The sequence below is a fragment of the Rhineura floridana genome, chromosome 6, assembly GCF_030035675.1.
Source record: "Rhineura floridana isolate rRhiFlo1 chromosome 6, rRhiFlo1.hap2, whole genome shotgun sequence".
Lineage (NCBI taxonomy): Eukaryota > Metazoa > Chordata > Lepidosauria > Squamata > Rhineuridae > Rhineura > Rhineura floridana.
Genome location: NC_084485.1, coordinates 103,355,078 through 103,367,630, shown reverse-complemented (window position 1 = coordinate 103,367,630; position 12,553 = coordinate 103,355,078). Strand labels below are relative to the sequence as shown.

The following is a 12,553-nucleotide window of genomic DNA, read 5'->3' as shown; positions in this document are numbered from 1 at the left end:
TTTCCATTTAATGGAAACCATTTCCCCCTCAATGAGCAAGGTGCACTCCTACCGCCCATCAGCTGATGGGCAGTTGGAAGCATGTCTTGATTTGGCAAAGGAGAGACTGGGACCTACTTTAAATACCTGATTGTTCCTTTGAAGCCCCGTCATTACATACCCCACACTTGACATCATGTATGAAGTTAGATGCAGGGCAGATGGGCATAGCTTCCCCAAAATGGCCTCATGGGCCAATGGGGAGGCTTGGGGAGTGCATTTGGTCTGCACCATAAGCAGGGCTGTGGAGTCGGAGTCAGAAGCAATTTTGGGTGGAGTCTGAGTCGGTAGAAATGTACCGACTCCGACTTCAAAATAAATTTTGATTGACAAATTTGTTAAAATATAAATTCAAAATGTCAAAGAAGCTTCCCATGAAGTCAGCTGTAATTGAGCATTTCATCATAACTCAAGATGGGAAACATTTTGTGTGTCAGTGTATGGCACAGGACCCAGATGAAGACAAATGCTGTGATGCCAAGATCAGCGCATATTCAGGCAGCGATAAAAATGCTCCTATGAGAGCTTCCAATTTAAAAAGACATTTACAGCCCTTTCCAGGGCTGTGGATTTGGAAGCAATTTTGGGTGGAGTCGGAGTCGGACAGTAGAAAAATAGAGGAGTCAGAGTCGAAGGTTTGGCGTACTGACTCCACAGCCCTGACCGTAAGTTCCCCACCCACACCTTATGGTAATAAAGAAATAAAAAATGTAACAATAGTTCGCCATCCTTGGGGCCTGTCGACCATACATTACAGTCAGCATTTCAGAACATACTTGTTCCTACATAAATAGAATTGAGCTAAGGAGAAAGCAGCTAGGAAGGATAGTGGAAGAAAAGTTGGTTAACATTACTAGCAGCCATTCAACAGAAATATGAATATTATTGCAATGCTTGGGTCAAAGGAACATCACAAAAACATCATTTTCTTTTCCCAGCTCCCAAAGGAAGCTTATGTATATCTCAGCATTCAGGAAGATATCTCATTTTTTGCAAGTTTTAGCTATGAATCCTCTGTTTGTCTATGTCTAATAAACATGAACCACTGGTCTAAATGCTTCCAAAACTACATTTCCATCAAGGGGACATGAGGCAAAATTGTATTTTAGGAAAACACAAATCAGGTAACTCCATTTAAGTTTGTAGTAAACCTCATATTCCTTAAATATATTTGTACGATGCCTCAGAGTTTGATGGCTCAGAATTCTTTTTGGGGGGGGGGAGGGAAGAGAGGAAGAGACTGATATTGGTGTGGAGAAAAATATTTTTAAAAGTCTCAAGATGCATGCAGAAATCTTTCAAGAGCCCTAAAAAGAGCCTGAAGATGATTGCTGTCTTCACCTCTCATAAGACTTACCAAATAAATAGTTGGAGTTTCTGGTTATTTTCTTTTATCTATGGAACTGTTATATTTCAGATTTATGACCTGGCCCAATATATCAGATTTCATCATTTAATTATGTTCCTATCCCTCATAAGTGCCTACAAAAGACTAAAATTCACAAAGCACATCTTACAGGCCTAGAAATGGTCTAAACAGGATGAGATTTCCACATCTTACTAACCATCACTATAGTCCACAGTCTTTGTAGCTACACCAAAATACAGCCTCCCACCCCCCGGCCCCATTCCAATATTTGCCAAAGAATTCCATACATAGAAAATAATTAAAATGTGTCTATCAATTGTTTTAAAAAAGGAAGAGCACACATAAAACTACACCTTGTCACTTGCAAGCAGAAACTTGCTTTTGGCAACTGATAACAAACTTAGAGATGGGAAGTAAGGAAAAGGCTTAGCTCATTAATTTTTTGACATGAGAATTCCCAAATAATTATAGAGTATTAAATTACAAGAGTTGTTAAAGATGTCTGAAAGCAGGTTTAGATGCCATTTCTTAGTACTTGGAAAGACATACTTGCATCAAAGTATTTACACCGCCGTGGGCGAATTATCTCCTGTACAACAGATGGTGCTGGATCATCATTGGAAGACCGTGTCTCATCCTCCTGACCCGATGAATCCTTTATGGCCTCCTCCTTGCAAACAATGAAACAAGACAGCAACTATCTTCATTATTTCTACCTCACTTACACAAGTTAATATACAAAATAAAAATAGTATAATGGACAAAGAGTGCATTATAACCACAACAATAAGAACAGATTCCTTAAAAACAGGAGCCAAATGAAAAGCAGGATATAGCAGTTTAGCAGATTAAAATTATACATAAGAAGCACACTGAAAAAAGAAAATCTTCAACAGATTTCAAAAAATTAAGACATCCAGCAGATCTGCACAAGGAGGGATTTCCAGTCTCAGTACTCCTACCAAAAAGGCCCCATCTCAGATACCCATCCATCTGATCTCAAGAACAGGACCAAGAAGAGAACCTCTGCTGCAAATCTTAATGGCTGGCAAGCTTATGCAGGAGAGCCATCTGTTCCCAAAGTGAGCTGGTCCCAGGGCATTAAAGGCTAGAACCAGCACTTTAAATTGAGCAAGAAAAAATAGGCAGCCAACTTAATTTTTTTAAAAAAGGAACACACAAAACTACATTTTGTTACTTGCAAGCAGAAACTTGCTTTGGGCATTTGTGAGTGCAGACTTAGGGATGGGAAGTAAGGAATATTTGATACCCAAGATAGCAATCTGACCATTGCATTTTTGACCAGCTGAAGTTTCCAAGCGGTCTTTACAGGGAACCCCACATAGACATCATTGTAGTAATTCAATCTGGAAGTGTAGGTTGGAGGGAGTCTATGAAGTCCAGCCTTCACCAACTTGGTGCCCTCCAGATGTTTTGGACTACAACTCCCATTGGCCACTGCCACTGCCAGCATGTTGTGAAGACTGATCCAGGACAAGTAGAACTAGAGCATCCATAACATGCAGGTGGCCAGTTTCTGCTCCAAGCAGAATTTTTCAAAGTTTTCTCCCATAAACAAAAAACCACCACAGGGTGACTGCCCTATGATCATCCAGATGCTGAACAACGATTCCCATCAGCCCCAGCGAACATGGCCAATGGTCATGAATGATGGGAGGGCCACAGGTTAGCCATCTCTAACCTATGTAACTAGTTCTATTGTTGAACTGCTCTTACTGTCAAAAGGTTTCAGCTAATGTTCACCTGAAATCTACTCGCCTGCAGCTTCTGGTCCTGCCCTCAAGGGCAGTAGAGAACAAGTTTATGCACTTGTCTATGTGACAGACATTCAAGTATTTGAAGAGTGCTATATCACATCACTCCTCAGGCTAAACATACCAAGTTTCTTCAACCTTTCCTATACCGTTGAACATCTTGATTGTCAAGCATGTCAATTTGTCTTAAGTGTGCTGCCCAGACTACTGCACAATAGAAGTGGAACTATTACTTCCTGTGATTTGGAAATTCTGGTTCTGTTAAATGAAGCCTAAAAGTGTATTCACTTTTTTCTGCAGACACATCACGCTACTAACTGATGTTCAGCCTATGATTAACTTCAGGAGACTCAGAAGGATACCATGGTTGATGGAACTTTTGAGAGGTTCAACTGACGTGATAGGTTTGTACTCCTCCTGTCCATCTCTGGGTTTAGGTCATCCACCAGAGTGGCCAGGGCAGTTTCAGTTCCAAGATCAGGCCAGAAACCAGACTGTTTACCACACACTTAAATACCTTGCCCAAGTAACCTAGATTGGACACAGGTCCAATTTGACTTTTTACAAGAGAGAAACCTCTCCACAGATGCAGGAACTATGCTCTCCCTCAATGTAGCTTTGGTTACTTCCAAGACCCTTACAGAAAGATGCACCCAGAGTACCAAAATGGGAAAACATTAAGCACAAAAGTGATACCCCTCAAATAGTCAAACAGCCTGCCACGTCATCAGGGAAAACAAGCTGAAATGTGTCCATTACATAACCAAACAGTGCCCATAGCAAGTCCCATCTCTGCCTCTGCACCAGAAGTGGAATCCACATAAGAATGTATCAAAACAATTTTATCTGCAATATGTTTTGCAAATTGGGCACAGAAGGCTACTGATGGTTCCATCAATTTCCCTGGCTGGCCAAAACAGGCCTCTCTCCTCCTGGAACAGTTCTGTTGCCTGACATTTTGCAGATGCAATTGCAGCAGAAAAGTAAGCCTTTTTCCCCACCATCACTTAACATCACTTAGAACATAGGCTGTAGCTTTACATTGGATACATCTCAAATTTTCTGCCACCTGTGTTGAAGCCATAGGACTAATCATTACATTGCTCTCAATTACTAATTAAGTCAATTTGGTTCAGTTTAAACTCTTAAAAGTTATATACCAGATGTTTCACGACCACAGAGGAACACATCACACGACAACAAAAGAATAATGGAAGGTTAGTTAGTATTTATAAGATATCTTACAGTCTTGCCCTATAGTTGTTCACCCACTATTCAAGCTATCCTGTAACACATACAGATGAATAATGTTGTGGGCTATTTTGTAACTATCTGCCCATTTGTACTGGAAATAAAGAAAAACTGAGAAAGCTGGTGATATATTTAATTTCAGGATTCTCAAAGTCTGAGACAGAATCCTATTAACCACCTAGCCAGAAGCATAAGATCTACTTAGTACTCCCCTTCCTCTGCTGCAATTGTCCTGGAGTATTTAGCAATAATTATAGAATTTGTCAAAGCTTTTGTGATTCCTGATAAAACACAAGACATTAATATGAAATTGGCAAGCCTTGAATCTGAACCTCAGGAGGCACTCAAAGCAAACAAAGCTTGCAACAGAGTCACAGAAAGAAGCGTTCTAAGAATATCAATTTATACCAGAAATGTCTTACTTGCATTATGTCTATATACCATGAGAAATGTTGGGGCAAAATATTCTAAACAAAGGAAACTACTAAATGATTGATTAGGAACCTTAATGTCTTTATTCCACAGCCTACAGCCAAGTAATGCACTGTCCATCACAGGTTATGGAGCAAAATGAGCAAGGTGAAATGCTTTAGTAGACCAAACCCTGACGACAGAATATTATGTAACTTTCTCAGTAACAAAGTGTAATTTCATAGGTAGACTTTCTGCATTAATCTTTGTGATATGCTAACCTGTAGTATGTTCTCCAGTATATTTTTTAAAAGTTAATTTGGAAATAGTAATGGAATTTGCCAGTTACCTGCAAATGTTCAAGTTGAATATGCTTGGGCAATGGGGCCGAGAGTTTATTTGTGTGTGAACCACCCAAAGGAAATTGTTGAAGTGTGGCAAATAAATGTCTAAATCAATAACTGACCCTGTTTGTCTTCATGATATGCACCTGCTTGGGTTCAATCCACAATGTTTAGCCCAATAGTTTAAACCAGGGATAGCCAATGTGATGCCCTCCCTGACAAAATATTTTCCTTTGCAGTTCAGCTTGAGATCAAGCCAGGCTGCAAAATAAATCAGGAGTGCACTCTGTATGTTCCCGATTCTTTCTTTGCATCAAAAAGAATTCAGCACTTCTAAAATTTTGTGCCTTTTTCTGTAGCTGTACAGGGTGACAGAAAAAGGTGCCGAATTCAGAAAGTGCTGACTTTTTGATGCACCCCCAATTCTTCTTCCTTTTTGCCATGGCCTGAATTTGTTCTACATGTTTTAGATGTTCTTAATGCTTTTAAATGTTTTAAATATATATTTTAATACTATTATTTTATCACTTTGTTGTTCGATGCCCTAGACTCCTTTGAGAGGTAGGGGAAGATGGAAATTTAATAAAAATAAACAAACTTTCTGCCCCTTATGTCATACATAATGCCAGGCTTCAGAAAGGATAATGTACCTTGTCCAAAATGGCCTGGCAGGCCAATCTCTGAGGTCAGACTGACCTAACAGGACCCATGGGCTAGAGCAGCCTTTCCCAATGGGTGTGCCTCCAGATGTTGTTGGACCACAACTCCCATCAGCCTCAGCCATTGGCAATGCTGGCTGAGGCTAATGGGAGTTGTGGTCCAACAACATCTTGGAGGCACACTGGTTGGGAAAGGCTGGGCTAGAGTGTCCCCAGCACTGCATTATACTCAGAACTTTCTCAAACTGTTCAGCCATTTCTTGACCCTTAGACTGTATTCTGAGATGAAACTAGGAGCAGATGTTAGGCTTGCATGCTCCTTCACTCACTCACTTCATAAGTTAAGATGCCAGTTTGAAGGAGAAATTAGTGACTGAACTGGGGAGATTTTGAGAAAAATGCCAATAGAAAATGCAGTTATTTAAGCAAACATGGGTTCTCCCCTTTTCAGCTGTTATTCCCAGGTGAATGGATCATGGAAGTCCAAGGCTACTCTATCCCAAGTTCCAAATATTTGGAACCAAATAACCATTTAGTGTCCTTAGATAAAGACAGAAGCTCTTTAAAGGGCAGAAGCATGAGTATGCACACAACAGTCAAAGCTATGCTTCCTTGGCACAGTCCTATAGCAGCCATCAGTTCCAGCTTTCCCTTTGCCTTCTGGCCTTTATGAACACACTCACACACACTCACACACACTCACACACACACTCACACTCAATGGAGGTAAAAACTGCGAAGCAAAAGCACACTCCAGGTTTATATACTTATCTTTACAGCAGCTTCACTAGATAATACCAACTTCAAGGAACGAAAATTCTATCTTACCAAAAGCACATAATGGGAAGCACACAATAGCACAAACCAAGTTTTCAAATTAGTAAGTCTAACTCACTTTATTTTCTCCACTGCACCCACTGTTGTTATCAATATCTTCACCCTCACCCTCCTCCTCCTCCTCCTCCTCTTCTTCCTCTTCTGGTAGTGGCACAGTACCATCATAGCCATAAAGACTAAGAAGCTCATGAATTGGCATATCACCTTCCTAAAAAGAATTAAAACAGGAAATTATAATAATTCCACCAATTTTATACCAGTGTTGTAATCTACAGGTTGACTAGTCAACAGTGGCAACAATTGCCCTCTGGAGAGCAGATGTCAACCTCCATATACAGGTCCTCTGACTCGACTCTGCCTTGCTCTTTTCAAGGCAGAACAGAGACAGAATGAGCCACTGATGCAGTCCAATATGGTAACACTATGGCAATCTACACTCCCAGATACAAGTAAAGCAAGAGGAAGCAATCATTCCCTCTAGTATGTTTCCTGCTCTGCACACGTAGAAACAAAGTAGCACAGAGATCAATTGTCATCATTCTGTTGGATTTGACAGTGGTAGAAATAAGGAAAGTGGGAATGACAACTGGAGCTGGGGCTGGATGGCCTCCATGTTAGTAATTAGTAGTAAAGTTGTTTTACAGTACACTCAAATTACAACATATATGTGGAAAACACTAGATTGGGGACAGTCTTGTCTAGAATGAAGTGACAAGAATATCTAAGCTGGACTGTTGAAGAGTAAATAGATATATTTTATGTAAAACCAGCAATAAGAGCAATGGAAAAAGCAGGTTTATCACCTTTAACATGAACCCATTGTCCTGGTTGAAGTAGTCTGAAAAGCTAAGTCTGCTATGAGGATTTACCTATTGAAATAGAAAAATTTATCCCACAGAAATATTTTTGCAGGCTACCAATGGGTTACACCAAGGCTGGAGAACCTTATTCAATCCGAGAGCTGAATTCCCTTTTGGGGGCGCATACCAGTGCTGTTTGGGGCCAGAGGCAGGAATGGGCAAAGAAATTAATGTACATTTTTATCTTTGTATGCTAGGTTAGTTTCTACCAGAGCTTGGAAAAGTTACTTTTTTGAACTACAACTCCCATCAGCCTCAGCCAGCATGGCCACTGGATTGGGCTGATGGGAGTTGTAGTTCAAAAAAAGTAACTTTTCCAAGCTCTGGACTCTCACACACCCTTCTCTATTCTACATCCAGGGAAGCAAGAGGCATTATTAGAATTCAACACATACCAGGCAGACAAAAAAAGGGGGTGCAAAGTAGGGCAAGTAGGGGGTATGGATGGGGAAGGGAAAAGGCCTGGGGAGAATCCCAGTGGCTAGATAGAGAGGCTTGGACAGCCACATTTAGCCTTCAGACTCAAAGTTCTCAACCCATGAGTTACACATCCCATTATTCCTGCCAGCATGTTAAAATCTGTAACTCATGGTTGCAGAGATGAATTGAAAATGTTAGAAAAAAAGCAAGCAGAATGAAACATGTAAAAGAAAACCACAACTTTATTGTGTTTTTCCAACTCATAATTTCTAAGGCTTGTATTATAAGTAATAATCAAGACAGTAGGTCAAAGTTTCTCATACCTTGGGGGTTATGCTTTCAGAGTATCACATAATAAATTTAACACCTGCACCAACTATAGATTTGTCATCTGTGTTTAAGAAATGATATGCAGACTGTATTACAGTTATCCAATCATATGCAACTTAAAAAAAGGTAAAGGTGTCCCCACACTTGTAGTGCGAGTCGTTTCTGCCTCTTAGGGTAATGTCTTGCAATGTTTACTAGGCAGACCGTATATATGGGGTGGGATTGCCAGTTCCTTCCCCAGCCTTTCTTTACCCCCCAGCATATGCCGAGTACTCATTTTACCGACCACGGATGGATGGAAGGCTGAGTGGACCTTGACCCCTTTTACCGGAGATTCGACTTCCTCCTTCCGTTGGAATCGAACTCTGGCCGTGAGCAGAGCTTTGGCTGCGTTACCGCTGCTTACCACTCTGCACCATGGAGGATCCTTAACTTAACTACACCTCTTTTATCATAATATATCTCCAAGGCTATTCTTAATATCGAAGAAGCTACTCAACAGAGTTGAGTTTACAGAGTATCTTTTACGTGGCCTTGCCTGACATATTCTTTCATTAAAACCCAATCCTTCTCACTTTCACTGTCTACTTTATGAGCACCTGAAATCTGATCAGTGGCATAATACTCCATGTCAAGGAACTACAACACTTTGAACAGACACACATTTTGCTAGTGACACAATATAAATGAACCATTAGTCAAATTAGATGCTGGCCATGTTCACATGTTATGCTAAACCATAGTTGCAGGAACAAGCCACAGTGAGTCTTGGGTTTATAGGTTCCCACCTCACACACACAGTTGGGCGAAGCTTTTGCTTTAGGTTAACCATAGTTTGTTGTGTTGTCTGAAGCTACAAATTGAGTTAACACTAAGGCCACATTTGCACATCAAAGTAAGCCATAAACCATGACTTATCATGCAAGAGTGAATTGAGTCTGCTTCACTCCTCCCTGCTCACACTGGGAGGAAGCAAACCACAATCCCTGGCTTAGCGTTATCTTCAAACAGGGGATAGTGGTTTGTTTTATTCCAACCCACAATCAGTCAGTCAAGAACAAACCTTGGCTTACTGACTATGGTTTGTTGGAGTGAAACAAACCACTCTCCCCCGTTGGGACATAACACTAAATCAGAGATAGTGTTTTGTTTCCTTCCAGTGAGAGTGGGTAAAGCAGACACAATTCACTCATGCAAGGTAAACCAGAATTTCACTGTGATGCACAAATCATAAATGCACAAGTTTCACTGTGCTGCACAAATCATACTTTACTGTGGTACACAAATGCAGCCTAACAATGAGTAATTTAAGCACAATTCTGGGACTCTGCAATATAGTACCTAAAAGTAGAAGCTTCTGACCCCCCCTCAGCCTGAGAGGGAAGAGGGGAGGGAGATGGTACAGCATGAGGTTCGCTGCACACCATGTCCACTGCAGTAAACGTGATCTGCAAATATGGCCAGAATGCTTACTGACTGGCAGTGGAACCTATGATATTCTCATTACATTAATAAAATACTTTTTTTGTTTGCTGTTTATGTTTACTGTTGGTAGGTTGATTTTATTGTGATATTCTGTATTTTAATCTTTTGTACACCGCCCAGAGAGCCACTCGCTATGGGCGGTTTAAAAATGAAACAAATAAATAAATAAATAAATTGCTTATCTCTTCACTCACTTTCCCCAACCAGGCATGCTTGACCATTCCTTTGGCTTTATGATTAATCTTCGGAACTCATTAACAAATTAACAGATTAAAGACAATTTTTGCTCTAGAATCTTCTGACTGAAATAATTATATTTTCCCCAAAAGGACACATTTATGTCAAATATTAAGTAGCTAAAGTGACTGCTAAATGACTGTCCAAGAGCTTTCTATGTCCCCGTCCCTTGGTTCAAAAATATTATTAATTTTAGAATTAAATAAAGAAGCTACATAATGATAAAAAGCTGTGATAAAAATTAATTTAATGAATGTAAATCAACCAACTGGTTTAGATGGACATATGTTAAAATAAATTAACAGCCTGTGTGAACTTTGTATTAGATATATACTATAAAAAACATTTACTTTCCACATCCCTTGTTTTTAGCTCCTGTCAAAAATCATGACTATTATGAATATGGAGCATACTGAACTGATGCCCTACCCACTGATGGAGATGTAAGAGTTCTGGAAATTTTGAAGCCATGGGGGTAAACATTTTTCAGAAAAAACTGACATTTGGGGAAAATTTAAAAATTATGCAATACTTAACTTTTTAGCACCTTTTACAGACTGAAAGTTACTTTAGGGACATAAAATGTATCATGTTTAACTTAGTTTGCCATTAAACTGTTATGTTTGGTATATTAAAAGTACAGTTTATTCAGACAATAATTATAAATTTAATTTACTTTAAAATTTTGAATTTTTTGCTACAAATTGAGCTACAAGCTGCTGAACTGTTAGGAACCAGCATCTCTTTCATTTTGCCAGTTTATGTGGAGCAAGCAAAAAATAATAACAGGAGAAACCATCAGTGTTACAGTAAAAAAGAAAAAGAAATTATGAATTCCAGAAATTATTATGAGTTCTTTAGTCCCCTACAGTGTCAAGCAGACATAAAGCACTTATCTTCATAAAATGAGCTGAGAAAAAAAGGGGAGAAAACTAACTGAATATTATATGAAATTTAATTGGTCTCATTTTCTGAGCTATCATTACCAGTTTCTGCTTCTGTTTTTTCATATTTGTCATCATATTTATTATTTCCTGAATTGAAACATGTTTTATATACTTTCACATGTCATAGTCCAAAATCTTTCAATTTTTTAGAAACAAAAAAGGCTTTGGAAAAAAATGGGGAAAAGTTTTCTCCACCAAGTTTTTCTGTCCCCCCCCCCCTCCCGCCGGGCCTTCACGTCTCTGCCTATTGCCATATAACGTTATATATTTTATTCTATTGGGGAAGGAAATTATCTAACATGTGTTGAGCAATTTTTGTTTAGTTGCACATTTCCCTTCTTTTTACTGGCACTTTTAAGTACCATCACACTGTTCCTCAGGTACCAGGGAGCCTTCCTTTAGTTTGCAGTGACATCACTATTAAAATACATAGGGAAAATATACTGCTAAATCAGTGCAGAGTGCCCAGGATGTGAAGAAGTATTCACATAATGTGGACTACATATGGTGGAACTACCCTTAAGTCTCCCTATGCCAGGGATGGGGAACATGTGTCCCTCCAGAAGTTGCTGGACTACAACTCCCATTGTCCCTAAATATTGGCCATATAGGCTGAGGCTGGAGTCCAACAATATCTGAAGGACCACACGTTCCCCACATTTGCCTTATGCCTTTCACTCAAAGACCATTTGATAGACCACCTTTCTGCTGTAACTAAGAAATATATGTATTACCAGGTAATATCACGTCAAGCAACTTCCAAGTTTTGCCCACACATTTTCAATAAAAATGTGAATCAATACAGTGTTTGGAGTTTGGTTTAAAAATATTTTCTAGCATTTACCCTTGTAAGATCTTCTATTTCAGAACTGAAGTTTGTTTCACCTTCCATCATTTCTTCTTCTTCTAGTGTTCGTTCATCATCAAAGTCATGAACCAGCATGTCAGCCGTTGGGTCAAATTCATGGTCATCAGATGTTGCAGACCCTCCTACAATTTGATTAACTTCACAGTTGATCACATCATAAACGTAAGTGTTAAAATCATTACCACCACATGCCAATAGTTTTAAAATCAAGATTAATATAGAAGTGAAACATTTCTGCAAAAGCCAAATCTCTGAATAATCAGTCAAGCAATAAGTAAATTAAGCTTATATTGTTCTATTTGAAGGCAATAGATACAGAAGTCATAAAATGTGATAATTAATACTAATAAGTGCAATTCTGTACACACTTCAGAAGTAATTCCCACAGAATTAGTCAGAGTAGATGCCACTCTGATCTGTTCCAGACAACGGCATGTACTCCCAGGTATAGGATTGCAGACTAAGACTTATAAACTTTACCCTCTGTTATAAAGCAAGATATACAAAGGGTTTTAATTCACTCCAATAGTCAAAACAAGCCATACGCAGTGTTGAAATCAATGACATCAGTATGATAGTTTCTAGCTGGATTTTCAGCTTGAGAGAGAAGAGTAGAAAAATTCAAATTAGCATTATTTTCGTAATGGGTAGTGTGAATATTTGGCTTTGAGAATTTACTGCATTGCACAAATACTGCAATTGTTACTTTGTTGCACCATCA

The 12,553-nt window shown here is 39.2% G+C and overlaps 1 protein-coding gene across 3 annotated transcripts in view; it reads right to left on the bottom strand.

The window, feature by feature from the left end:
• The window catches only part of MIER1 (MIER1 transcriptional regulator), a 54,364-nt gene that overhangs the window by 23,209 nt on the left and 18,602 nt on the right, over positions 1–12,553 (bottom strand). Inside the window, exons 3-5 of one of the 3 annotated variants that reach the window (XM_061633376.1) lie at positions 11,809–11,969; positions 6,744–6,893; positions 1,958–2,078 (exon numbers count right to left, since the gene is read on the bottom strand). In XM_061633376.1, the coding sequence (XP_061489360.1) occupies positions 1,958–2,078; positions 6,744–6,893; positions 11,809–11,969 (432 nt within the window). The remainder of the gene's footprint in view (positions 1–1,957; positions 2,079–6,743; positions 6,894–11,808; positions 11,970–12,553) is intronic. The other 2 variants (XM_061633377.1, XM_061633378.1) reach the window with 2 other exon arrangements.